The sequence below is a fragment of the Ilyonectria robusta genome, assembly GCF_021365365.1.
Source record: "Ilyonectria robusta strain PMI_751 chromosome Unknown BGZ61scaffold_44, whole genome shotgun sequence".
Taxonomy (NCBI): Eukaryota; Fungi; Ascomycota; class Sordariomycetes; order Hypocreales; family Nectriaceae; genus Ilyonectria; species Ilyonectria robusta.
Genome location: NW_025764478.1, coordinates 146,902 through 168,756, shown reverse-complemented (window position 1 = coordinate 168,756; position 21,855 = coordinate 146,902). Strand labels below are relative to the sequence as shown.

The 21,855-nt window shown below is 50.0% G+C and overlaps 8 protein-coding genes across 8 annotated transcripts; 4 read left to right on the top strand and 4 right to left on the bottom strand.

Moving 5' to 3' along the window:
• Positions 1–461: 461 nt before the first annotated feature.
• BGZ61DRAFT_465802 (glycosyltransferase family 17-domain-containing protein) lies at positions 462–1,933 on the top strand. Its single transcript, XM_046247623.1, has one exon. The coding sequence runs from the start codon at positions 611–613 to the stop codon at positions 1,742–1,744; it is 1,134 nt and encodes a 377-aa protein (XP_046095369.1). The 5' UTR covers positions 462–610; the 3' UTR covers positions 1,745–1,933.
• A 1,516-nt stretch (positions 1,934–3,449) lies between these two features.
• BGZ61DRAFT_404172 (uncharacterized protein) lies at positions 3,450–5,551 on the top strand. Its single transcript, XM_046243121.1, has 3 exons — positions 3,450–4,175; positions 4,226–4,484; positions 4,536–5,551. Exons 1-3 carry the CDS (start codon positions 3,534–3,536, stop codon positions 5,492–5,494), a joined length of 1,860 nt encoding a protein of 619 aa, XP_046095368.1. The 5' UTR covers positions 3,450–3,533; the 3' UTR covers positions 5,495–5,551.
• A 389-nt stretch (positions 5,552–5,940) lies between these two features.
• BGZ61DRAFT_486186 (uncharacterized protein) lies at positions 5,941–7,015 on the bottom strand (the record flags this gene model as incomplete). Its single annotated transcript, XM_046249825.1, has 2 exons — positions 5,941–6,239; positions 6,289–7,015. The coding sequence occupies 2 exons, from the start codon at positions 7,013–7,015 to the stop codon at positions 5,941–5,943; spliced, it is 1,026 nt and encodes a 341-aa protein (XP_046095367.1).
• Positions 7,016–7,676: 661 nt separating this feature from the next.
• On the top strand, positions 7,677–8,570 carry BGZ61DRAFT_371134 (uncharacterized protein; the record flags this gene model as incomplete). The annotated part of the gene is made up of 3 exons (XM_046242070.1): positions 7,677–7,965; positions 8,020–8,330; positions 8,394–8,570. 3 exons carry the CDS (start codon positions 7,677–7,679, stop codon positions 8,568–8,570), a joined length of 777 nt encoding a protein of 258 aa, XP_046095366.1.
• Positions 8,571–8,968: 398 nt separating this feature from the next.
• On the top strand, positions 8,969–10,113 carry BGZ61DRAFT_499977 (uncharacterized protein; the record flags this gene model as incomplete). The annotated part of the gene is made up of 3 exons (XM_046251487.1): positions 8,969–9,556; positions 9,607–9,975; positions 10,027–10,113. 3 exons carry the CDS (start codon positions 8,969–8,971, stop codon positions 10,111–10,113), a joined length of 1,044 nt encoding a protein of 347 aa, XP_046095365.1.
• Positions 10,114–10,614: 501 nt separating this feature from the next.
• Positions 10,615–12,354, bottom strand: BGZ61DRAFT_540506 (outer membrane autotransporter; the record flags this gene model as incomplete). The annotated part of the gene is made up of 4 exons (XM_046254919.1): positions 10,615–10,730; positions 10,783–11,025; positions 11,077–11,585; positions 11,645–12,354. 4 exons carry the CDS (start codon positions 12,352–12,354, stop codon positions 10,615–10,617), a joined length of 1,578 nt encoding a protein of 525 aa, XP_046095364.1.
• A 2,560-nt stretch (positions 12,355–14,914) lies between these two features.
• BGZ61DRAFT_486182 (uncharacterized protein) lies at positions 14,915–16,548 on the bottom strand (the record flags this gene model as incomplete). Its single annotated transcript, XM_046249824.1, has 3 exons — positions 14,915–15,868; positions 15,925–16,331; positions 16,383–16,548. 3 exons carry the CDS (start codon positions 16,546–16,548, stop codon positions 14,915–14,917), a joined length of 1,527 nt encoding a protein of 508 aa, XP_046095363.1.
• Positions 16,549–18,069: 1,521 nt separating this feature from the next.
• On the bottom strand, positions 18,070–21,428 carry BGZ61DRAFT_465799 (uncharacterized protein). The gene is made up of 7 exons (XM_046247622.1): positions 21,206–21,428; positions 20,405–21,149; positions 20,180–20,337; positions 19,763–20,129; positions 19,351–19,710; positions 18,550–19,238; positions 18,070–18,481 (listed from the first exon to the last, which is right to left on the bottom strand). Exons 1-7 carry the CDS (start codon positions 21,309–21,311, stop codon positions 18,279–18,281), a joined length of 2,628 nt encoding a protein of 875 aa, XP_046095362.1. The 5' UTR covers positions 21,312–21,428; the 3' UTR covers positions 18,070–18,278.
• Between the last annotated feature and the right edge of the window lie 427 nt (positions 21,429–21,855).

The following is a 21,855-nucleotide window of genomic DNA, read 5'->3' as shown; positions in this document are numbered from 1 at the left end:
AGCGGTAGAGACCTGCCAGTGAGGCTGCTCGGTGCTTAATTGCATCAAGTGGCAACAGCATATCTAATGAAGTGTATGGCGTTAATGGCAATCATTCGTCAATAAGCTTGACTCTGAAATGGTTTTGAATGTGAATGCTCATCCCTTCCCCGAGGTTGCCATTCCAGAACCAACATATCTTTCCTGTCAGGCTAACATGACAGCCAGGCCGCAGAGTCGTTGGATCTTGGGAGTGGTGCCTGATCCCCCTCATCAGGGGCTAAAGCCAGAGTCCACGCAATCACTGCGCAGCCAAAAAACCTGATTGGCGCTATCGTACCGGATTGTCGGCACAGCCCCCGTCTAAGTGGGAAGCACGTATGGGGCACAAAGGGGCCGGGTGCCATTAGCTTGGCTTGACGCATTCTAGATAATACGATTAGATTAGTTTCTAAGACATGGCGGGCGAGCACTGCCCAGCTGGAAAAAAGACAGAGGGCTAGGCAGTCGTCTCGAATTTACCACCATTCCTTTGGTAATATTCGTATTTCTTCTTCTTTTTCGTTCTTCTTTTCCTTAATTCTCCCTGAGCCGTCCTTCCGTCACCATCAAGGTGACCGCCTCCCTCAGTATGCGTCCCTTCTTCCTCCTTGCCATCCCTCCCCTTGTCTTCCTCCTCTTCTGGATCTCACACCGTCCACGCTTTGACCAGGCTTCCGCTCATTGCATCTCCGTGTCTGACTTTAATCTCTCCTCCTCCCTCCCACGACTCGACTTTACCGCCCAAGGCGCGTCCCATCGCGACTACTACGCTTCCGAAGCCGCACACGACCTCTGCGCCGCCCACGGATACGATGTCTTTAAGCCTGGTGCTGCACCCCGCTCCGGTGAGCGCAAAGTTTACGACCTCTTTATGGTGAACACAGAGCTCGACTTTCTTGAGATTCGTCTACGAACCCTCTACGACTATGTCGACTACTTCATCATTGTTGAATCCACGCGCAGCTTTCAAGGAGGAGAGAAAGAACTCCTCATTCGCAACGCCTGGGACCAATTCTCCGATTTCCACGACAAGATGATATATCATCAGCTGCAATTTCCTGAGGACTTCAAACTCAAACTCAAGACAGCATGGGACTACGAGAACTTTCAGCGTGATGCCATGCTCCTCCAAGTCTTCCCATCTCTCAGTGGCCGAAAAGCCCCCGTCGAGGGTGACGCTATCATCGTGGCTGATGTTGATGAAATTCCCCGCCCCGCCACCCTACTTGTCCTGCGAACATGCGAGTTTCCCCGCTATCTCACCCTCGCCTCCCGGTTCTACTATTACTCGTTCCAATTCCTTCATAAGGGAGCCGAGTGGCAGCATCCCCAGGCGACGTATTTCGAGGGCATGGACAAGACGATCCGGCCGACGAATCTTCGCAACGGCGACGAAGGCATTTTCCTGCTGCGGGAGCTAGAAAAGGGCATCTTGGGCAATGCTGCGTGGCATTGCAGCTCCTGCTTTGCAACCATCGGCCAGTTCCTCAACAAGATGACCAGCTTTTCACACATATGGATGAATGACAAGTCCTACCAGGATCGCGACCGAATCGCCGACGCTGTGCGCAGCGGCTCGGACCTCTGGGGTCGCTGGAGGGACCAATTTAACCGCGTTGAGAACAATATGGACGTGCCGACGTTTCTGCTTGAAAATAAGGAGCGATTCCGGTACATGTTGAACCGGGATGGCGAGACGGCGGGTTTCAGCGACTATCCGTGATGAGGGTTTGCAACCGGCGTAAGGAGTATATAGATATAGATTTGAGACATATGAAATACCAAATCACACGATTAGTTGGGTAGCGGGAAGTGTTGATTTATCAAGAGGTTAGGGTGCCCTAGTACACACATACCCAGAGGGGGGACTAGAAGCTCAACAGTAGTTAATATTGATATTTATTTCATACTAATATGGATGAATAATAAGTTCTACAGACAAATACATACTACACTTAATTTCAAAATAGGATTTTGTAAAAATATTACTTTACTAAACTATACTTAAGTTGAATGAAATTTTGAAGTTAGGCTTACTATTATATAACATGAATATAAAACACTATAAAAGATCTCACTCCCCAAGACATATATTAAATAGAGAAAAGTAAGCCTAAATAGATCAACATAAGAAAGATATAGGACCTACCCTATTCTTAAGGAGCAGAGGAGTCACAGAATACAACTCTTGACCACGCTCTTTATATTCCGGAATCATACTTGAATCTACTGACTGTCTGTATCAGTGTTGTAGAAGGGAGAGGGGTCGCATCTTGATCAACACGTAGAAAGTCAAAATTACATTCTAAACATGTTCTCCCTGGGTCAAAAAACTCATATCTCCTACACAGCAACAGCGCAACACAGACAAACGGGTTAGCTGACGTTGTTAATCTAACCATCCCGGAACGGATGATACCTGCACTGCTCAAATCCAGACGTGATTGGGAATGGTGGGGTTGGTTCAACTGAAGTACTAGATATCCTCCTGCGAGCTTGACATCTCACCGGTTGCAGATTATTAGGGGATGCGAAGACTCGGATTGAAACTGCCAGCGTAATTTTTTTAACTGGCTACAGGTTGGTTTCCAAGTTTTATCACCTTATTAACACAACCCATGATACTGACTAAGTCGAGTGCAAGTCTCGTCACCCACACTGTGACTGCAGTTGTTAGCGTATGATCTCAGTGATTGATTGACAGTACCCCAGCACGCTACGCATGTCTTTTCTCACCCGCCATTCAGACCATCCGCAGACGCGACGGGAAGGGTAATATGGCTGTGCTCAAGCTCACATACACGATCATGGTTCAATTTTTATTTACGCAGACTATCTCAAAAGCCAGACCACACATTGAGGTCTTAATTGGGAACGCTGTTCAGTTTAACCGGCGGACTGTATAAGAAACTTCCACTTTATTCAAAGATATATTAGATAACTCTATGGAGCTTTTCAGCAAACTATTAAGTCATTAAAGGGACCTCAGTCTCAATTTAGAACAATTGGCTACAAAGTGAAAGATATCTCTCCTTTAATGTCAAATTCCTGCGCTTAACGTCAAAATAATATCGTGCAATCCAGCTGACTAGATTATTGTAATAAAGTGTAGTAAAGTCACTTGAGGACGTATTTACAATGTTCTTCCCTAGTTACAGGCTCTCTGAAGCATGATAGGTATTCCTCAAGGCGAACCTACTAAGCAAGGAATACCATGCAAATGCACTCGCACTCTAACAGGAATGATCTGCATAGGCTAGTCCCTTAGTGCGGGTATTCTCGGACTGTATCACTAACTAGGAAAGGTTTCAACTCCACCGGTTGATATCCTCGGCTCTAATCTCTCTCCACACTACCCACATTCCTTATTTAGCTCTGCTTCCCTCTTTCGCGCAACTGCGCGTTTTCTAGTCTTTACTTCTTTCCAACCTAGCTTCTCCCTAGCTTCTCCCTAGCTTCTCCCTAGTTTCATCCATCGATATCTTTTGGACCTTTGGTTCTGTCGCGTGACAATGCGCGTGGCTGTTATTGGTGGTGGAGCCTCTGGCCTGGTCCAGCTTAAGACGCTCCTCCACGCCCACGAGCATCTCGGCTGCGATGAGTTCGAACCCCGCTTATTTGAGGCAAGCTCGAAAGTCGGCGGCGTGTTTCACTCCCATGTCTACGAGGACGCTGAACTAGTGTCCTCCAAGTACTTGACATCATTCTCGGACTTCAGACCGAAACCGGATGACGAGGACTTCCTCTCAGCTGAGCGATATGTCGAGTATTTGGAGGAGTATGCTACACACTTTGGACTGTGGAAGTGGATCGACCTAGAGACCAAGGTGGTGAACATCAAACGGCAGGGAGGGGGACATGTTGTTGTGTATCAGAAACCCAATGGAACCATCGAGGAGTGGCCATGTGAAGCCGTCGCCATCTGTTCTGGCGTCCATTCTAAACCAAACATCCCTTCCATCTCGGGCATCGAGCATGTCCCCACCGTCATGCATTCTTCGGATTTCAAGACCCGCGCCCAGCTGGGCAAGGACAAAACAGTCATGGTGCTTGGGAGTGGCGAGACGGGCGCGGATGTCTTATACGTCTCCATAACCGCCGACACGAAACGGGTTGTTCTATGTCACCGCAGCGGGTGGGTTGGGGCTCCAAAGGTATTATCCTCGAATGCCTTGAGAAGTTTTGTTTCTGACTCTGTTTCCAGCGGAACCCCCATCAGCAGGTTCTTCCTTGGCTGTTTGGTTATGCACCCCCAGAGGAGAAGACCCTACCTGTCGATGTTGCTCAGATCACTCTATTCGACACCATGTACGTGCATCCCATAGTGCGGGATAGTATGATCGTTTGGAACTACTATCACACGCTAGCTTTGCCTATTGCAACTTGGGTGGGTAGTGGCAGCAAGTATGGGATAGACATGCATGTTGGACAGGTCTGGGGAGAGCGATTCCACATCTCAAGGTGTAAGTGAACTGGCAATGGCCTGCGGACAACATGCTGATCACTGAGTGCAGTATTCTTGAACAAAGCTTGGACAAGAGTGTCGCCGTACATCTACTATCCCTGGATCCCTGAGAGATGGACCCTTGCAACAAGAATCCGCCGCTTCTTGATGGCTCGAGACCTACCCCGTCCCTCGCGGACAATCGACGTGGCTCCATTCCCATCACACATCTCCGAGGACGGCGTTGCGCACTTCCCCATTGTCCCAAACCGGCCGGAATCAGAGCGTATCCAGCAATCGACCATCAAACCTGATATCCTCATCTATGCTACCGGCTACGTCCCGACTTTTCCTTTCCTCGACACATCCTCGAGCGACAATCCCTATCCTACCTCAACCCAAGCTGACGTTCGCGCAGTCTGGAAGAGAGACGATCCCAGCGTTGGATTCATCGGCTTCGTCCGGCCTAACTTTGGCGCCATCCCTGCCCTGGCCGAGCTCCAATCCATGCTCTTTATCCAAAACCTCGTCGGCCAACTGCCTCCCCTGGATCCAGAGGACGAGTACCACTATCGACTCATCGTCCCCCCCTCTGCGCGCATCGGCTACGGCGTCGAGCATGACTCATACGCCTACCAGTTAGCAAAGGACATGACCATCGCGCCCAGCTTCACCGATATCCTACGCCTCTCTTTCGGCGCGTCCCGCGGCTGGAGACTCCCTTGGGTCTGGGCCGCCGGCGGCGCCCTAAATCCCAAGTTCAGGCTCGTAGGGCCGTGGAAGTGGGACGGCGCTGCGGACGTGCTGACGGGGGAGTGCTGGGAGACTATCTCGAGGCGGAAGAACATCTTTGGGAACTTATCAATTGCTGTGCTACCGATGATTTACCTGGGGAGCTGGAGTTTGTATTACTGGGCTTACTCACACTTTTGGAATGGCCTCGCAAGAATTGGTGTTGCGAAGCCTTTGGAAATTGAGAATGTGCCCAAGAGGTTAATGGAGGAGCTAGCATTGAAGGAGATGATGTAGAGGTGTATATGGATGAATTGCGACATTGCAGACCCTAATACAAGGTATTTCAGATTATATCTAGAAGCCGCCTCGTTACAATTCCAGTTATGTGCACTGTTAGAAGAGTTTATAAAAGTGACGATAAGGTTCGTAAACTGGACTCTAGGGTAGGCTAATGCTGAACCCTGAAACTATCAGAAACTACGGCTTAGGGGGCTGCTATATTGATATTCCGCCCCGAGTCTTGCATGAATTAATCACAACGGCCTTGTTAAATAGGCCGTGAAGTTCCCTGTGGTTAGTGAGATGTACAGACGGCTGAGATGTATGATTCGTATAATACAGTAGGCATTCTCTTTACTACTCGACATCCCAAAGTTACCTCGACTAATTAGACAAGGATTAAACGTCACCTTACTGCTCTTATAGCCGATACTAGATACAGCTGAGTATAAGTATTCCAGTTAAGTGAAACTCTTTACCGTCTCTTGAATTCCATCTTCAAAGCCGGTCCACTCATCCTGATGAGCCCATTCCTTCAACAGTCGTCGCGCAAGAGTGTCATCGGTCGTGGCAAGAATCTTTCCCATTCCCGACAGATCGTCAACAAAATGGTGGGTCGGATATAGGCGTCGTAAAACGGTCAAAACATCGTTCCAGTTGAAGGGTGTAGCCCAAGCCTGGATCCTTTCCTCTTTGACTCGCGGATCCAATAGGGCCGCGACATGCAAAGTGGCGACATCCTTGACATTGACATAAATTGCTAAATCTTATTAGCCGGTGCACTTTGAATGATTCTAGGACACGCTCACCTGCAGGTAACATGCCAAGCTGGCTTGTATCCCCCTTCCACAATTGCTCGACCCAGCCCACAGCCCCTCTCACATGGGTTGGGTGAAGCGCCTGCCCCAGTGTGGTGAATGGACTGACGACATTGACGGTAAATCCAGGATTCTGTTCCTTGGCGAATTTCCACACTGCCTTCTCTGCTTCAACTTTGCTGGCAATGTAAGTCACGAGCGAGCGGGAGCCCTCATATGGGGGCGGAGCCCATGCTGCCTGCACAGCAGCATCGTTCCACGAGTCACGGCCGATCTGCCCCTCTACACCGGGCATAGGCATCACAGCCGCTGCTGCAGTAGAGGTGTACACTACGCGGCGGACAGACGGCTGAGCAGCGGCAGCTCGAAGAAGCGAGAGCACTCCTTCCACGGTCTGTGGGATGACGTTGTTGGGGTCCGGGTCGAAACTCGTGATGGTAGCGACGTGGGCTACACCCGAGACGCCCTTGACCGCTTCATTGAAGGCTTCGGGTGCTGCGAGATCTGGCACCTGGACAAGTTCAAGTTTGCCGGCGGCGTGCTCAGTCGAGAAGAGCTCATCTTTGAGCCATGAGGCCTTGGACAAGTCACGCACTGTGCCGCGGACGTTGTAGCCACCGGCGAATAGCTGTTGCGCAATGTGCGTTGCGATGTATCCTGTCAGGCCGGTGATGAGGATAATGGAGCCCTTGGGGATAACTGAGGTTGGTTCAGACATGTCGAAAAGTGGTAATCGGGGTGATGAGTTGGTTAAATTGTGACGAGATGAGTTGGTTGAACTGTGATGAGGAGCGGAGGAATTGCAGCCAAGTTATACTCGTCGGTCCTGCCCATTTTCTTCTCATGTGCATTCAATGGCCATCATGGATCGGCTCGCTCGGCTGTCAATTGCAGATTCTATCATTTGGAACAGGGTAAAAAGTTCAGATAGCGAGGAAGCATGATGAATCGTCTGGACAGATTAGAAATCAGTTTGGAGGCCGGCTGTTGGGAAAGAAATCATCTGAGGAACCTAGAGACTCAGAGTCGTCATGGTTACACGACCATTACCCAGAACCTTCAAAGTTTCCGTTTTAGGAATGTGTAGAGAAAGCCGGCGTGTTTCTCTAGTCCAGACTTGATCAGACGAGGCTTAGCGGCAGTGTAAGCAGTAGTTTATGGCTGCTGACAAATTCTTGTGTCCATGCTCACGACAACAATTTATGACTTGGGGTGATGAATCTGATTCTACAACTTCCAATTGCGGAAGGTCAAAAAGATTGCATACGCAGAAACCTCTACACCTGAAGATGCAGGTCCGCCGCTGGAAACACATCTCGGGAGAAAGTCGTGCCGCTGGCGAGTCAAGCACAGCGGCCCACCAGACACCCGTATCTGGGATGACCCGGTCTAGGAGGAGAGTGGCAGTGCAGTTCATCAACGCGTCTCATCCACGCGACGTCACCTCTGCCGAAGCAAAGAAGAAGATTCGCTCTCATGTTGCAAAGGATATCCACGCAAGCCGCCACAGTCGAAACAGATACGATAGTCAAGTCGAGGAACGAGAATCAGCAGAGCTCAACGTGCCACTTCCTGCACCAGAGTGCTTGCTCAGCTCGAGCCGCAAGGACCCGTTCCAGAGCTTTGCAAGGCCAGTTACCGAGATGGAGCACTTTCTCATCGATCACTGTAGGGGACATGAAACGTCTCATCGATATGAAGCTTACCTGATGTGCCCTTTAGATGTTACCATCGTTATTCCCAACGCGAGCTCTTATTGCGACCACGGTGACGCCGAGGCCCTGTTTCTTACTGGAATGAGATCACATTGGCTTCCTCTTGCATTTTCGGATGTTGGCCTCCTTTGCGGCCTGCTTCTTGCCGCGTGTCGACATCTGCTCATAGCTGGTCCGGCTGTTAACAAGGAGTATGCGGGGATGGCCTTACGATACAAAGGCGAGTGCATAAAATCGACTAATCAAGCTGTCGTGACAGAGGGGACGTCAGTCAGTGATGCTACAATTGGGAAAGCCTTGATCATGTCTTCGGACGAGGTAAGGTCCCCGCGCAAGTTTCCGAACCCACAGCCACTTGTTATTGACACCAGATGCATCTAGTTTCTCTGCGGAAACATGGAGATTTCCCGCCTTCATGCAGACGCCATTATCAGAATGGTCTCATTAAAGGGTGGGCTGCGTAATCTAGGTGCAGGCGGCTTCTTGAGGTCTTTGGTCACATGGTGTGTTATGCACCCAATGTTTGGAGAGGGTGAATCTTTGATTTTGGAAGAATAAACAGTTCCCAATCACAAGACTTGCGGAGATTTGACAGCGGAGGAGTCCAACACACCCGCCCTAGATATATCCACTATTAGGCCACCTATTCCATGTCATCATTTTTCCCCTTTTCGGAAGTTGTACAGAGTTAGGGCGTCAGCATGAGACTAAGCGGAACATACCAGAATAAACATGATGATGCAAACCCAGATTCACCGGGTCAAAGACCTTGACTGCTTACATATATCTCGTCATTCATAGGCATTCGTTCTATTAGTCCCAAGGTCACGCTTGTATAAAAGCAATAACATAAAAACCGGGCTGGTGCTTCTCCAGAGCTACAGAAATCCACTACACACCTTTTCGCTACCTCTTCCTAAGACATGCCAGACCAACCGAAAATCGTCTCTCAGACTATGCGTGCTTGGAATTTCAGCACCGCGGGTGACCCATCCTCTGTTCTTTCTTTCAGTGCCTCATTCCCGACGCCACCGTCCCCAACAGGGTCCCAGCTCCTCGTGCACATCTCCCATGCGGGCCTATCTTCGGCTGGTCTTAACTTGATGCGACAGATCCCGTCTTCCTTTCGGATGAATGCCGTTCCTGAAATCGACTTCTCCGGTCGCGTCGTATCCGCCGGCCCCTCAGTTCCAGCCCGCTTTTCCCCCGGTACGGCCATCTTCGGGACTGTTTCCAAGAGCGCCAGCGTATTGTCTGGTGTAGGAGTGTTGGCCGAGTATGTCCTGGTCAAGGCCGACTGCGTGGCCGTTAAGCCAGTGAATATGAGCTTTGCCGAGGCTGCTGGCTTGAGCGGTTTAGGGCAGACTGCGCTGGAAATGATCAGGCGAGGTGAAGTCAAGCAAGGGAAGCGTGCCCTCATCAACGGTGGGAGTGGCGGTGTCGGAATGGTTGCGGTGCAACTAGTAAAGGCATTAGGTGGATATGTTGTGGCGACTTGCTCTGGGCAGAATGTTGACACAGTAAAGAGCCTGGGCGCCGACGAGGTGAGATATAAAACAAACCATACAAATGACAGCTAATCGGGTACGTGTAGGTCATAGATTACGCCAGCGTGGAATCATTACCGGAGCATCTTGCTCGAACATATGGGAGTAGCCAATTTGATGTCATCCTCGACACAGTTGGATCTCAATCCTTATACAAATCCTCACCCAAATATTTGAAAGCTGGATCGCCTTTTGTCAACGTCGGTACCACGCAAGATACAAGCCAGGCCGGAAGTATATGGCGTTGGGCAACAAACTCCAATCTTCCAGCTATGCTGGGTGGTGTTCCGAGGAAATATATCATGTTCAGCGCCCCTCTTAGCGGAAAAGGTGCAGAGACGCTGGCCACGTTCGTGGAAGAAGGCAGCTTGAAGATTATTATCGATTCAACCTTCGCACTGGAAGATGTCCTTGAGGTGAGATTACTCTACGTTTGTTGATTGCAACCATTCTGACAGATCACCAAGGCATATGAACGGGGTACGAGTAGGAAAGCTCGTGGCAAGGTAGTTATCAGGATCGGGGATTTCGATAACGAGAATATCACATACTGAGGTTGTGATTTTTTTGCTCTAGCATCCGAGCACCTCTCGTAATTGACTGGAGAGGATGTAAGGATTGGACAGTACATTAATACCCTCCCATCAATCTTCTATTTGAACCTATAGGCAATATAGCGACTAAGTAAATGAAGCTAGATCTGAAATGATCTAAGTTGCAATTGCCGTCGACATTCCCCGAAGACATACCGCGAGAAGTAACTTGCTAGAAAAGTGTTCAAGTGACTCGGCTCAGCGGACGGAACCATGTTATGCTCAATCCAAGAGCTACTTTTAATTTATCATATCAAAAAAATCCCCCTACTTCGTTACCTAGGTAGGTGACGATACACGATCACAAGCCACATCCCGAGTTGGTTTTTCACTCACAGACAATCAGGCAGCCCAGGTGGATAGAGAGAATGTAACGTAGAATGAAAGAAACAGAGCATATATTATAGTAAGAGAACCACCAAGCTGGTTCACGTGTATCAGATATGTGTACATTAGAACTATTTAACCGACCAAGGGCTTGCTACCCTTTGGAAGAGTGACTCTGAAGACCAGCATCTGATTATCAAGATCATATCCTGACTCATCTGAAAACGGGGTTCGACCAAAGTTCATGAAGCCTGTCAAGTTTAAGTCAGTAGTAGACTAAAAATGTGGCAGAGGAAGACGTACCGTTCTGAGTGACAAAGTCATTGTCAGATGAAGCGAACAGGAAATACTCATCACCATCAGAGTTCCCAGTGCGATCTTTGCGATCGACTGGAACTAGAGCAATACCTTCCCATTTTTCGTTCAGGAGCGCGCCATCCTGAGAGCCTCCGTTATGCATCCCGAAGCGATTGAGTTGCGAGTTGATATTGAAGTCGAGAAAAGGACAGACTGTGGCAGGTACAATATTGTCATCGAGAACACCATCTGCTAATTTTAGCATGCAACTCTCGTGGAACGTGAGAAGGCTTAACGCACCTGAGCTAGCGATTGTGTCGCTGAAACCATCATGTGTCGCACTTTTCACATTTGTGGCTGCGGAAATGTCGAAGATATCAATGTGTCGGTAAACAGACTCCGAGCTCGACATCCCATGTCCATTGTTCGAGTCTCTCGGGAGGAAGAAAAATTGTTTGTCCGACACAAAGTGCATCTCGGACTGGGCTGCAACGAGCTTCTTGCCGCTCGCGTCCGTAAAGGTCGGCAACGGAACAACATACTCGGCCTTATAGACAGGAGTTGGAGTATGGCCATGTCCACCCTTGCCATCCTTGATCGAGTACTGCAAGAGACGAGAGTACCGACGAGTCTTCTTCGCTTGACCACCTTCCTGAAGTGCGGCAGATTGAAGAAGCACCCAGAGGGACTTGCCATCTGGGCTGGCTGTCATTCCCTCAAAGCCCTGGTTGTTTTGGCGGCCCTGCGTGGGGTTGGAGGGCACAGGTTCCTTTCCGGGGTTGTATAGAGGAGGGTTGTCTGAGGAGAAGCTGGGAATGTTCCTTTAGTACGTACCCAGATGAATCATGTCCCCGTAGGAGGGACTCACCTCACAGATCCGTTTCTCAAAGGAAGAATGGCGTCGGGCGGCGCGACGGCGACGGTCATTTTCCCCTTCTTGTCGAACTTGTAGATATACGGACCGTACTCATCACTAATCCAGAATCCCCCGTCTTCCGCGAGAACCAATGCCTCGGCGTCAAGCGTAGCACGCTTACCACCGGAGCCATCGCCACCAAATCCGTCCCCAGTGTAGGTGGCAGCGGGTAGGGTAGGAAAACCAGGATATTCTAGGCCACCCGTCTGGTCCGCATCCAGGCCAGTCATGGGTTTACCATCTGGTCCTGTAAGCAAGATGGTGTCCTCATAGACAAAGGCGACGTTTGGAGGCGAAGGATCCTGAATGGTAGCTCCAGAAGCCAAGGTCAACGTCACGGTGAACTCGTGAATGCGGGGTTGAAAATTGACAGTGCCGTTTGTGTTCCATCCGCGGTCTGGCAAGCCGTATAATTTTCCTTGGTATTTGGAACCCTTTTTGGCCCAAGACGCAAAAGCGATGGAAGATCCAAGGCTAATGGTGTCGCCATACTTGTCTCGAGCAGCGCTTGGTACGAAGCCGTAGCCAGCGAGTTCATTATAAGTATACGACTTGCCATTGCAAGTGGTTGAGAGGACAGCATATGTTGATGATGCAGGGGTGGCTACAGCGACGGAGGCCGTGATGGCTAGAGCCGCCAGTGACGAAAGCCGTCCAACCATTGGGATGTGAGGGCACAAAACAGTAACGAGACTGGATTTTGCAATTATTCGCTTCTTGTCCGACTTGTTGGGGGTACAATGCTTTAAAAGGCAGCCACGGAATGCCCTGTTGATACATGGGGTTTTCAGCTCCAAAAGACCTCTTTACCGAAGGCCCTTTCTGGAATAGCCTTGGTATCATTGCGGGCCAACACCCGTAAGCTGGCCAATTGCTAGCTATGCCCTCTTCGAGAGCGATCGTCGTACCCTCGTCCAACGTATTATCATGTCAGGGAGGGTGGCACTAGACTTAGTGCCTTATTTCCGAGTGAATTGCAGCCGCCTCTTATTTCGCCTGTCTCTCCCACGTGCCCAGGGGATCTGGGAGACAGCCAGTAGGGCCTTAATTTATGGCCAGACTCTTGCGTAAAGTCGTTGCACTAGAAGCCAGAAACATTGACCGAGTTGATGGAATCAGTGTGGTCCCAGATACGCTATTGTTCGGACCCCGAACGTTCTGTATTCAATTGTGATTTATGTAGAACTGTTTTTCCGGCCTACAAGTTCCACCTTAGATGGTTCCTTTTGCTCCAGTCGCGTAACTTTGAGTATCAATTACTATAACAAGAGCTGTTCTAACTTAAAATCTGTTAGACTGGTGCCTTCGACGAGAACCTATATAGCGCAGCTGCAATGTGCAGGCAGGCTGTTGACGGGTTTCGGAAATCTGCCGCTTATCTCCCAATCTGGGTCCTACCCGGTGCTCATTGAGAATACCGACATCTCTTCGCATCTATCCTCTTTTGTTAACACTAATATCATTTGGCTTGTAGTCGCAAACCTCGTGATGACCGAAACCCCACATCCAGTCTCACCAACTCCCTATGAGTGGGCGCCGTGTTGTGTGGCAGCAGCTCATCTAACACGTTGGCTAGCTACTCAAGACGTCGGCAGTCAACAGCCACCAGTCACTTAACGAATACCTATCCGGCTAGCGTCTCTGGGATCATCGCTACGAATTAAGGGATAGGTATTGCAGCCCGGCCTCGGCGAACCCAGCCGTGCTCCCCTTAAGCATGCTGTGGGCTTTGGAAACTAGCCTCACCTTCACTATTGTTGCCTGGTCCAGTCTTTGCAGTAGCAGCGATAATGTGGGTGTTTTGGCAACAAAGCGTGGTCCGAATGCAGCGCTTCACCGAAAATGTACTGAGCCCAAACCCCATCGTCCGTTCAATCATGCTGGGTGGCTCCAACTTCTGAGAGAGCAGCTCCGACGAACATTAGTTAAGGAGTCATTCGCCTAGGCAAGCAAAGATCGCGTGACGTGCTATTCCAAGCAGAGTGCGTAATCAACCAACCTATTTCCAATCGGTTGAAGCCGTTGGACCCTACAACTGGGGGTCTGACTCAACTGAGATCTCGCCCCCGTGCTTCGCAACCGGGGGATGAGAATTCCCCCTCTTACGAGTACTTATCTCGGGAGTGTGCCGGAGATTCCTCACCTGGTCCCAGTGCCGAGCGATCCGCTTTGGCATCTGGAAAACACGTTCCGCCATGCCCAGCTTTTCTTTATCAGTTCAGACCCATGAAGACTCATATCTAGTAGCCTGGGGTCTGCGTGGAAGTCCAGCGGCTTGAGTTAGCTCACGAGCTATCAATCGTAGTTGAGATTTCATGGAATGCGTTTCTCATCGAAGAGAATCTGAGCTACTCGATTTCCTCCTTGCTCAGCTTCCTGGGATTAGCCCAAGCTTCCACGCAAATGACACCAGCCCAAAAGACGTGGCTTTCGCAGAGGAAGCACCCTTCATCAGAAATACTGCAAGATCTTGGCAGGAGAGGCTAGAAAGTCCAGGATCAAATTAGTCGAGGAACCCTGGCACTTGTGATGAGCTCTCCGCTGCGGGGCTGCAGAGCGTGCTACGAATAATCCGAACCCGACAGGATCTAACACTAGTTAGGGAACACCGCAGGTCGAGCCATCGAAGTCCATTTAAGGTCTCGGAATAGAGATATAATCCTTGTAGTCCGAACCCGATGGGAACTGTTGGTGGCCCAGGGGCATCCACGGCAGACACAGGGTGATGGCAGAACTCCGATGCAACACACCAATACTAGTCAGTGTATTGAGATCAGTTGACAACATATCGGTCAGGATTTTCGGGGTGTCCACCGGTTGTCCTTTGCACCAGTCGTGAGTCTGACCCAACGCGCATCCGTTACATGAATACGCAACACGAGCTCTGCTTCTTCGCTTACTCTGCCTCCTCCTTAGTTGCTATCGCACGTGCGCAACAGGCATGTCTCTGCTCCTTTGCATGCCACGGAGTATGAACCGGGGAGTAAACGCAGAGAATTAAACGAGCAGGCTGAATTTCTCAGCAATGTTGGAAAAGCGTAGCGAATGCTTAATTCAATCTCAGAGTATCTAACTAAGGAAGCGGGACCAAAGCCCCTCTTTAAGAAATGCAAAGGTGCTGAAGAAAGAAAACATCGACATCACCCGGACCTCCAGCAACATAGTCCAAGGTGGCAGAAAGATTTAGAGTGGTTATACTCAACATGGCTTCCAGCCAAATAGCTAGATAACCTTGGCACCGCCGGGCACCAAGTTCGTGATCACCATGTCAGGGTCATACTTCGCCCTAATATCCTTCAATCGCTGCCAGTTCTCCTGGCCGTATCCAGGAAAGACTTCATTGGACTGGGTTTTTTGGCTGGCGCTCAGGAATACAAACGGGAGCACGGAAGAACCAGCGGCTTCAATGTTGGCCCTGATGTCCTCATTCGCTCTGGCATGGGCATTGAACACGGCTTCGTCATCGGTGGCCTCAAGCCAGGATGCACTCTCAACCAACCAGACCTGGGGATCGTTTTGTCCATTGTTAATAAGAGGGCTTCCGTCATTGGCCTCACTCTTTAGTAGGAGGCTTCGTGTGATGGGCATAATGGCCAGCGCGGTGAAGAACCCAGGGACATCAGCCAAGCCCGCAATGCCGTCGAAGTAAGAGTTGATGAGGATGTTGAAGATTTTAGGATCTGCGGGGATGGAGACAGAGTGCCAGAGCTGCCTTCTCCCAGCGTCTGCCGCGTAGTCTACCGAATTCGACCACTGTCCCATAGTCTGTCGAGTGACTTCTCCCGCCACAACCGGCATGACAGGTGCAGTGAAGTTCTGCAAGCCTGGTGCGCTGAAGTTCTGCGAACTGATCTGAGCCGTCTCACCGCTATGGAAGATGAAGGAGTCGTATGTCTTGTTGATATTCGTGGACGGACTCCAGCGGATTTGTCCCTCCACCGCGGTTTTAGGGTCGAAGTCGGCGTTGTGGGCGAAGCCGATCATACTCCGTACGTATTGCTCCTGAGCAGCTGTGCCATAGGAAACTGAGCCGATATCAACGGAAGAGACATTGAGCGTGCGAAGGTCGGCCCGCGTGACAATGCAAAAGTTGTTTCCTCCTCCACGCATCGCCCAGAACAGGTCAGCATTCTTAGTAAGACTGGCCTCGACAATGGTACCGTTTGCGAGGACGCACTATGAATGATTAGGTTTGCATAGCGTTATTGTTACTCAGAGCGAAGATAGCATACCTCAAATGACTGAACTTCAGTGGAAATCGATCCATGCTCGTAAGAAAAGAACCCGATTCCACCTCCAAGGAGTAGTCCGACAACGCCAACGTTGCCCAGGCGGATTCCATCAAGGGTGCGATTAAAGGTATCAAGGTAGGCATAGAACTCCGGCCACCGAATCCCGGGACCTACAGAGACGCTCTGCAGATCGCCAGAAATTCGCATCTCGGTGAAATTCGTACTGGAAATCAAAATGCCTTCTGGGCCTATGTTCGCTGCATTATCAACCGTCATTCCCCCGCCCGCCCGCACCGCAAACGGTACGCTTAGCTCTGCGAACAGCTTCACGGCAAACGAAACCATCTTGGGTGTGTTTGGAGCAAAGACACAGGCGGGCCCGAGCCATGCAGTAGCACTCCAGGAATCTAGAAGCCATAAGCATAAACTCAATCCACGACAGGTTTTGTGGCCCTTACATGTATTCTCAAAGTCATACCGTGCTGTTCCAGGGAAAATAGTTGACTCTGGATAGTGCTGTCGCAGGATTTTGCATCCATCCTGAGTTGGGTTTGCCCGTGGCCGTCGAGAGGCGACAAGGCCAGCCCAAATAAGGGACGGGAAAAGAAGGTAGTGGACAAGCATACTGGTAAAGATAGTGTGGTGAGTGAAATGGCTGAGTGCGTGCGATGCTACTGAACTACAACATCCAATGGTTCTTATATATCATAGCCATACAGACACTCCACGAAGTCTCGGGTCTTGATTGTCTCTCCTGGCTTGGATTGCCGAATCTACGGAAGTCAAATAAAGAGCCAAGGAGAACTACAAGACTGCAAGAATCTTGTGACCAGATCCTTTGAGTCGAATCCGAACCCGACAGTGTTGCGCCTTCCGAATTCAACGTCTGTGCTGACCCTGTTGCTTGTGGAGTTGAGGTTTTTAAACTTGGTTTGTATAGCGAGCTACTCGATCTCTTACAGCCCTGATAGTCCGAGATCCACTGAATCCACCTCGTCTATGTAGTTAACCGCTATCCTTCAGCTGTTGGAGGTACTACGTATAGTAGATGTATTTAAATCTAAGTTACCACGGGTATTCCCCACGCCCAAACGAAAGCTTCCGCAAAAGACCCACTCATCTTCAATCCCTGTTAACGATATAGCATAAGAGATACCCTGATCCACATACCACATTACTGCTGAAATTGCGGGCCGAATCTAAGTTTCCGTCTTAGTAGGGATCATTGCCGCCCGGGGAAATTATGAAGCTATAATAGGCAGAAATTAAGGGCTCTAATAAAAGAGGTGTTCGGGTTCGCATCCTGCCACCTTTGGACGGAACTCCGCAAGCCAGGACTTGGCGTTGTAATCATCTACAAACTCCTTGATTCTTCCTGGGCGAGTGAGAGAGGTTAAACGTTGTGCAGATCACCGTTCTCTGTGCTTGATTGGTAGTTAGAGGCGATAGTCAGCAGCTACAACATGCATGATGTCTATCCGATGGTACTTGGCAAATTAGTCTCATACGAAAGTTTTTTCGACAACAGGGCGGACGGTAACCCCTCTGCGGAGTCGGCTTTATACACAAATTATTGATTGAGACTTATTAGGTCATATGTTTATAGCGTAGGGTGGTATTGTTCGAGACTCAGATCCCTTCTTTGTCTCGGTAGCAGAGGAGCAGGGCAAACTCAAGATGGCTCATATAACGGACGACGACGCTAGAGGCAAGAGGCAAGCCGCCCTCTATTAGTTTGCGGGTGTCTATACCATGGGAGGTGAGAGGCGGGTGGGCATAGTACACCTTAGATAGCAGACCTTAGAAAGCAGCTAATGTGCCACTAGGTGGGGATACTGGTGGTCAGAGATGATCCTTGATAAGAGGGAAGCCGCCAGTCAACATGGCAACACTAAGTGAAAGGTCCAATGGCACCCATTCCCGGAATGACCGAAGCTGGAGCCACTTCCATGCCGCGAATGCCCTTAGTTCTACAGAAAGCATGGCAAAAAAAAGTGCCGCTCTGTCCATGGCCTAGAGGACCCTCTCGTCCCAATTGGAGGATGGGTAGAATGCTACGGTGGATGTGGAAGCGAGATCTTAAACTCCGCCATTCATCTTTCCACGTGCTCCACATGCGGACTAACAATGTGGCATGAATTATACGCGCATTCCAATAGGATCATTCAACTATGCCAACACACCTAGGAAAAGAGAAAACCTTCTACATCCGGTATGGGTATTGTGTCTGTTGAAGTTACCCGGAAAAACAAAAAACGTAGGTAACGCTAAGGGATAGCTACACACGGTGGCGTCACTAGATATTGACCACCAACGTGTTATTCCAGAGTAAGAATTGACTCAGGGTCTCTCTATCAATGATCCAACTGTTGATCAAAGGCCACTATTATGTCTTCTTCCGCAAACTTGGGCGAACCAGAGCTCCTCAAGTCGGATAGCGATTGCTTCGACTCTTGTCGCCTAGCCTTCATAATTGAAGTTCGGGTCTTTGTCTTGAGCGCGGTTCGCAGACTCCTATAAATACCCAGGCTGGGGTATGCAACAGTTCCAAATGCGGCTACAACCCTCGAGTTAGGTTCCTGGACAGTCCTTCTTGCTCTTAAGGTGGGTTAAAGGATTACTTACCGGAGGAGACTTTTGTCGAGAATCCTATGAAACCCTTCGCTAATCCCAGAACGCCTCCGGTGACGCCAGACTGGATTGTGCCTTCAATTGGTTTAACCGCCAAGTCAGCGAAGCCCTCTCCGATTCCAAGGACCAAGCTTTTTCCCGACACGACCAGCCCGGACTTCCAGTCGGTCACTGTGCCGTAGTCCCGAACCTGTTCTCCGTAGAGCTTTGGCAATGCTCGAGAACCTTCGGCAAACGCTAGGGGAATATCGACAAAGACGCCCTTGGAATAATGTTTGAAAAACCCGCCGACACCGGAAGCGGATGCCAAAGCCATGGAACCCGCTATTTTCGCGCCACGAGCGTGGCTTCTGGTGCTTTGCTTGTCGGATTGCGTACCACTCGAAGAGCGTAATGAAAGATTAGTTGCAGAGACCGATCGATGAAGCAGTGGCGGGCTCATTGGTGTCACACCATCAGCTGTAGATTTAATCGAGGATGAGCTAGAACTCGCTTGAACGGCAGTATGTTCGTCGCTTTTCGGAGTCTCTTCTGCAATCGCTGAGCGGTAGGCTTTAACAGGCTTGATAAAGATGTTGGCAACTGATGAAAACATTCCGTAATACGTTGCCACGGCGGCAGATGCTGTTCCTGTGATGGGATCCCATCGCTGGTTCTGAATGAGAATGGGCGAAGAGACGTGCCTAATTTGAGACCACCATGGTTATCAGCCTCGTTATTTCGGGTGCAGAGTCCCATCAAAATGAACGCAATGTCCATGAAATCAATCCAATCAGGAGGCTGAAGTTCACTTACAGATGTAGCTTCTTGGGGTCCACCTTGAGGTGATCGATCAGAATCTCTGCAGCCATACCTGAAAGCTTCACATGTTTCCCTTTCCGCCCTTTCAGCTTATATGTCCAAACTGCAGGGCGATCATCCAGAATATCACACGGCAAGTCAGCAATGGGCAGATGTGCATGAAACGCCTGCACCGCCCTTCTGACACCTGATTCCTGGTTCATTTTCATAGCAATCTGTTGCGCAGAAACACGTATGTCCTCTCTCAGACAAAACCGGATGGCAGCTGCAAGATTGTCACTGTTCAGGGCTTTGAAGGGAGTCGGAGGAGGTCCAGCATTAGCTGCGGCAACAATATGACCCCAAAACGGTTGGCTATATCCAGTCAGCTGTGCTCGCGGGCAGTTTTGTTCCAGGGTTGACAAACTCTCCAAAAAAGGATACAATGGCTGTTGGGCGGCCGCACTTTAAGCCACAGGCCGTGGTGCCGGCACCTCCGTGATGTATCACAGCGGCCACATGCTGGAACAGCCACTCGTGAGGGCAGTCCTCGATGTAGTAAATGCCTTCACGGGACTCCTCTTCTCCCAGTCCACCCCAGCCCTTCGAGATGATGGCTCGCACTCCAGTTGACTCGATAGCTGACAATATGATGCCTGTTACCTTGCTCGGATCATCCATCACAATACTTCCAAAGCCAATATAAATGGGCGCAGGCCCTTGATCGAGAAAGGCCACTAACTCGGAGGGAGGCGTATATTCGGGGGGCTCTCGAAAGATGAAACCAGAAACATCTGCTAATATGAGTCTTCAATCAATCTTGAAGAGGTGCTGAGGTCCTTACCAAGGTGCTCATCCCAGTCTTCGGGCTTGGGTAGTAATGATGGAGACCAACAGTACGTAAATGGGATTCTTAAGGTTTCGATGATGCCTGGACCCTCAGAAAGTGGTACAGGCTCTAGGTCAAGAGCTTTTCGCCAGTCGTTTATCACATCGCCGAGTCTAATGAGCTGTCAGGCAAACTGGAGGAAAAGCACATCTAGGGGCGGAACAGAGAAGATAAACTTACCCGTTCCAAGTCATCCACTCCACCATAGAATAGGAAACAAAGTTTGAGACACCCTGAGTCCCAGATTCTGTCTTTGGCGCCGAGATATTTGCTAGCGGATGGGGAAACGCCCTCGTGGTTGACCAAGGCATGGTGAAGATCATGTGTAGGGGAATACCAAGGGCCTGAGAACAATGCACATGGGCAAAGCTTGGTGGGTTCGCAATGATGGCGTCGGCGACAAACGGTTTCCCCGTTCTTGGGTCGGGATCAATGCATGATCGCCAGCAGCCGTCAAGCATTTCTGCCACCATTTTCCTTTTGTCCTGAATCTCTTTGAGCCGGAGAGATCCCATGTTCGGGATAAGTCCCGGGTTTTTCACCATGTAAGCCATGAGCGCCGAGGGATCGCCACCGATTGGGAAAAACTCGAGACCGGATTCGGTTACAAAACGCTCGAAGACATTGTGCGTCGCCAATCGCACTCTGTGGCCCCAGTTTTGGAGTTCGTTTCCGATTGCAACAAAAGGCTGGACATCTCCACGACTTCCGACGATTTGAATGACAATATTGAGTCGAACATTCCAGTGGCCGGATTTAATCTTCGGTACGACCGTCTCGTTATCCGAATAGCTTGGCGGCTGAGTTGGTTGGGACGGGCCAGCTTCGTCGGGGTTTTCGGTGGGAGGGATCTTGAAATCGGGAACGAACCGTGATAGCGTTCGGAAGAATCTAGAGTCAGCGTCCAGATTGACGCGACCGTCATCTATCTGCGCGTTAGAGTTGCGGAGGGCCGAGGGAGAGGTGCGCCGGAACGAATACCTGTAACACCTGTGCCCCCTTGCAGGTATTCCGATTGAAGCGCTTCGTCGTAAGAAGGCGGAAGTTCGAGTGTGTCGTTGTCGGGGAGAGGTCGTGAATCCGCCATGTTTGCAGAAGAGGGAAATGCACATCCCTGTCCAGAAGATCAAGAATAAAAAAACGTCGTGGGGACGCCAAGAAAGCTTGGAAGTCTTGACGGCAAGGAACGCATGATATATTGACTGGATGGTGGCAAAGCGCCCGTCTGAAACCTAGTTTTGCGAGCCGGTCTCCCTAAACTGGAATGTCTAGGACTTAGAAATGAAACTAGCGGTAAGCGGAGCCAGTCAGAGCACTGTATTGTACACGTATCACGAATGGGGACTAGCATGAATAGTAAAATACGCGTATCGTGAATATATTCCCAACACTACTCCACTCTCAGCTTCAAGCTCCCCATTATATCCCTCATGACTCGATGATCCCAAGCCGAGTACCCGGGCTGACTTTACTAGTTTTGAAAGCGTTTAGAGAAGGCCCGACAAAAAATGCCTAGTCCACTGGCTTGTCGGCAAAAGGGCTCCGATTTGTGTGATAGTTGTTGAATACGTTATGGTTAATTTGATCATATGAATAGTATTCAAAGCAACCGCTGTCTTTATACACCTCGG

Bases quoted from the DNA above. Each gene is read 5' to 3' on its own strand.
- BGZ61DRAFT_404172 (XM_046243121.1), top strand. From the start codon at position 3,534: ATGCGCGTGGCTGTTATTGGTGGTGGAGCCTCTGGCCTGGTCCAGCTT. The intron at 4,176-4,225 runs GTATTATCCTCG...CTCTGTTTCCAG, and splicing joins GGTGGGTTGGGGCTCCAAAG to CGGAACCCCCATCAGCAGGT. The intron at 4,485-4,535 runs GTAAGTGAACTG...CACTGAGTGCAG, and splicing joins GCGATTCCACATCTCAAGGT to TATTCTTGAACAAAGCTTGG.
- BGZ61DRAFT_465799 (XM_046247622.1), bottom strand. From the start codon at position 21,311: ATGGCGGATTCACGACCTCTCCCCGACAACGACACACTCGAACTTCCG. The intron at 20,338-20,404 runs GTAAGTTTATCT...ACAGCTCATTAG, and splicing joins GAGTGGATGACTTGGAACGG to ACTCGGCGATGTGATAAACG. The intron at 18,482-18,549 runs GTAAGTAATCCT...CGAGGGTTGTAG, and splicing joins CTCGACAAAAGTCTCCTCCG to CCGCATTTGGAACTGTTGCA.
- BGZ61DRAFT_465802 (XM_046247623.1), top strand. From the start codon at position 611: ATGCGTCCCTTCTTCCTCCTTGCCATCCCTCCCCTTGTCTTCCTCCTC.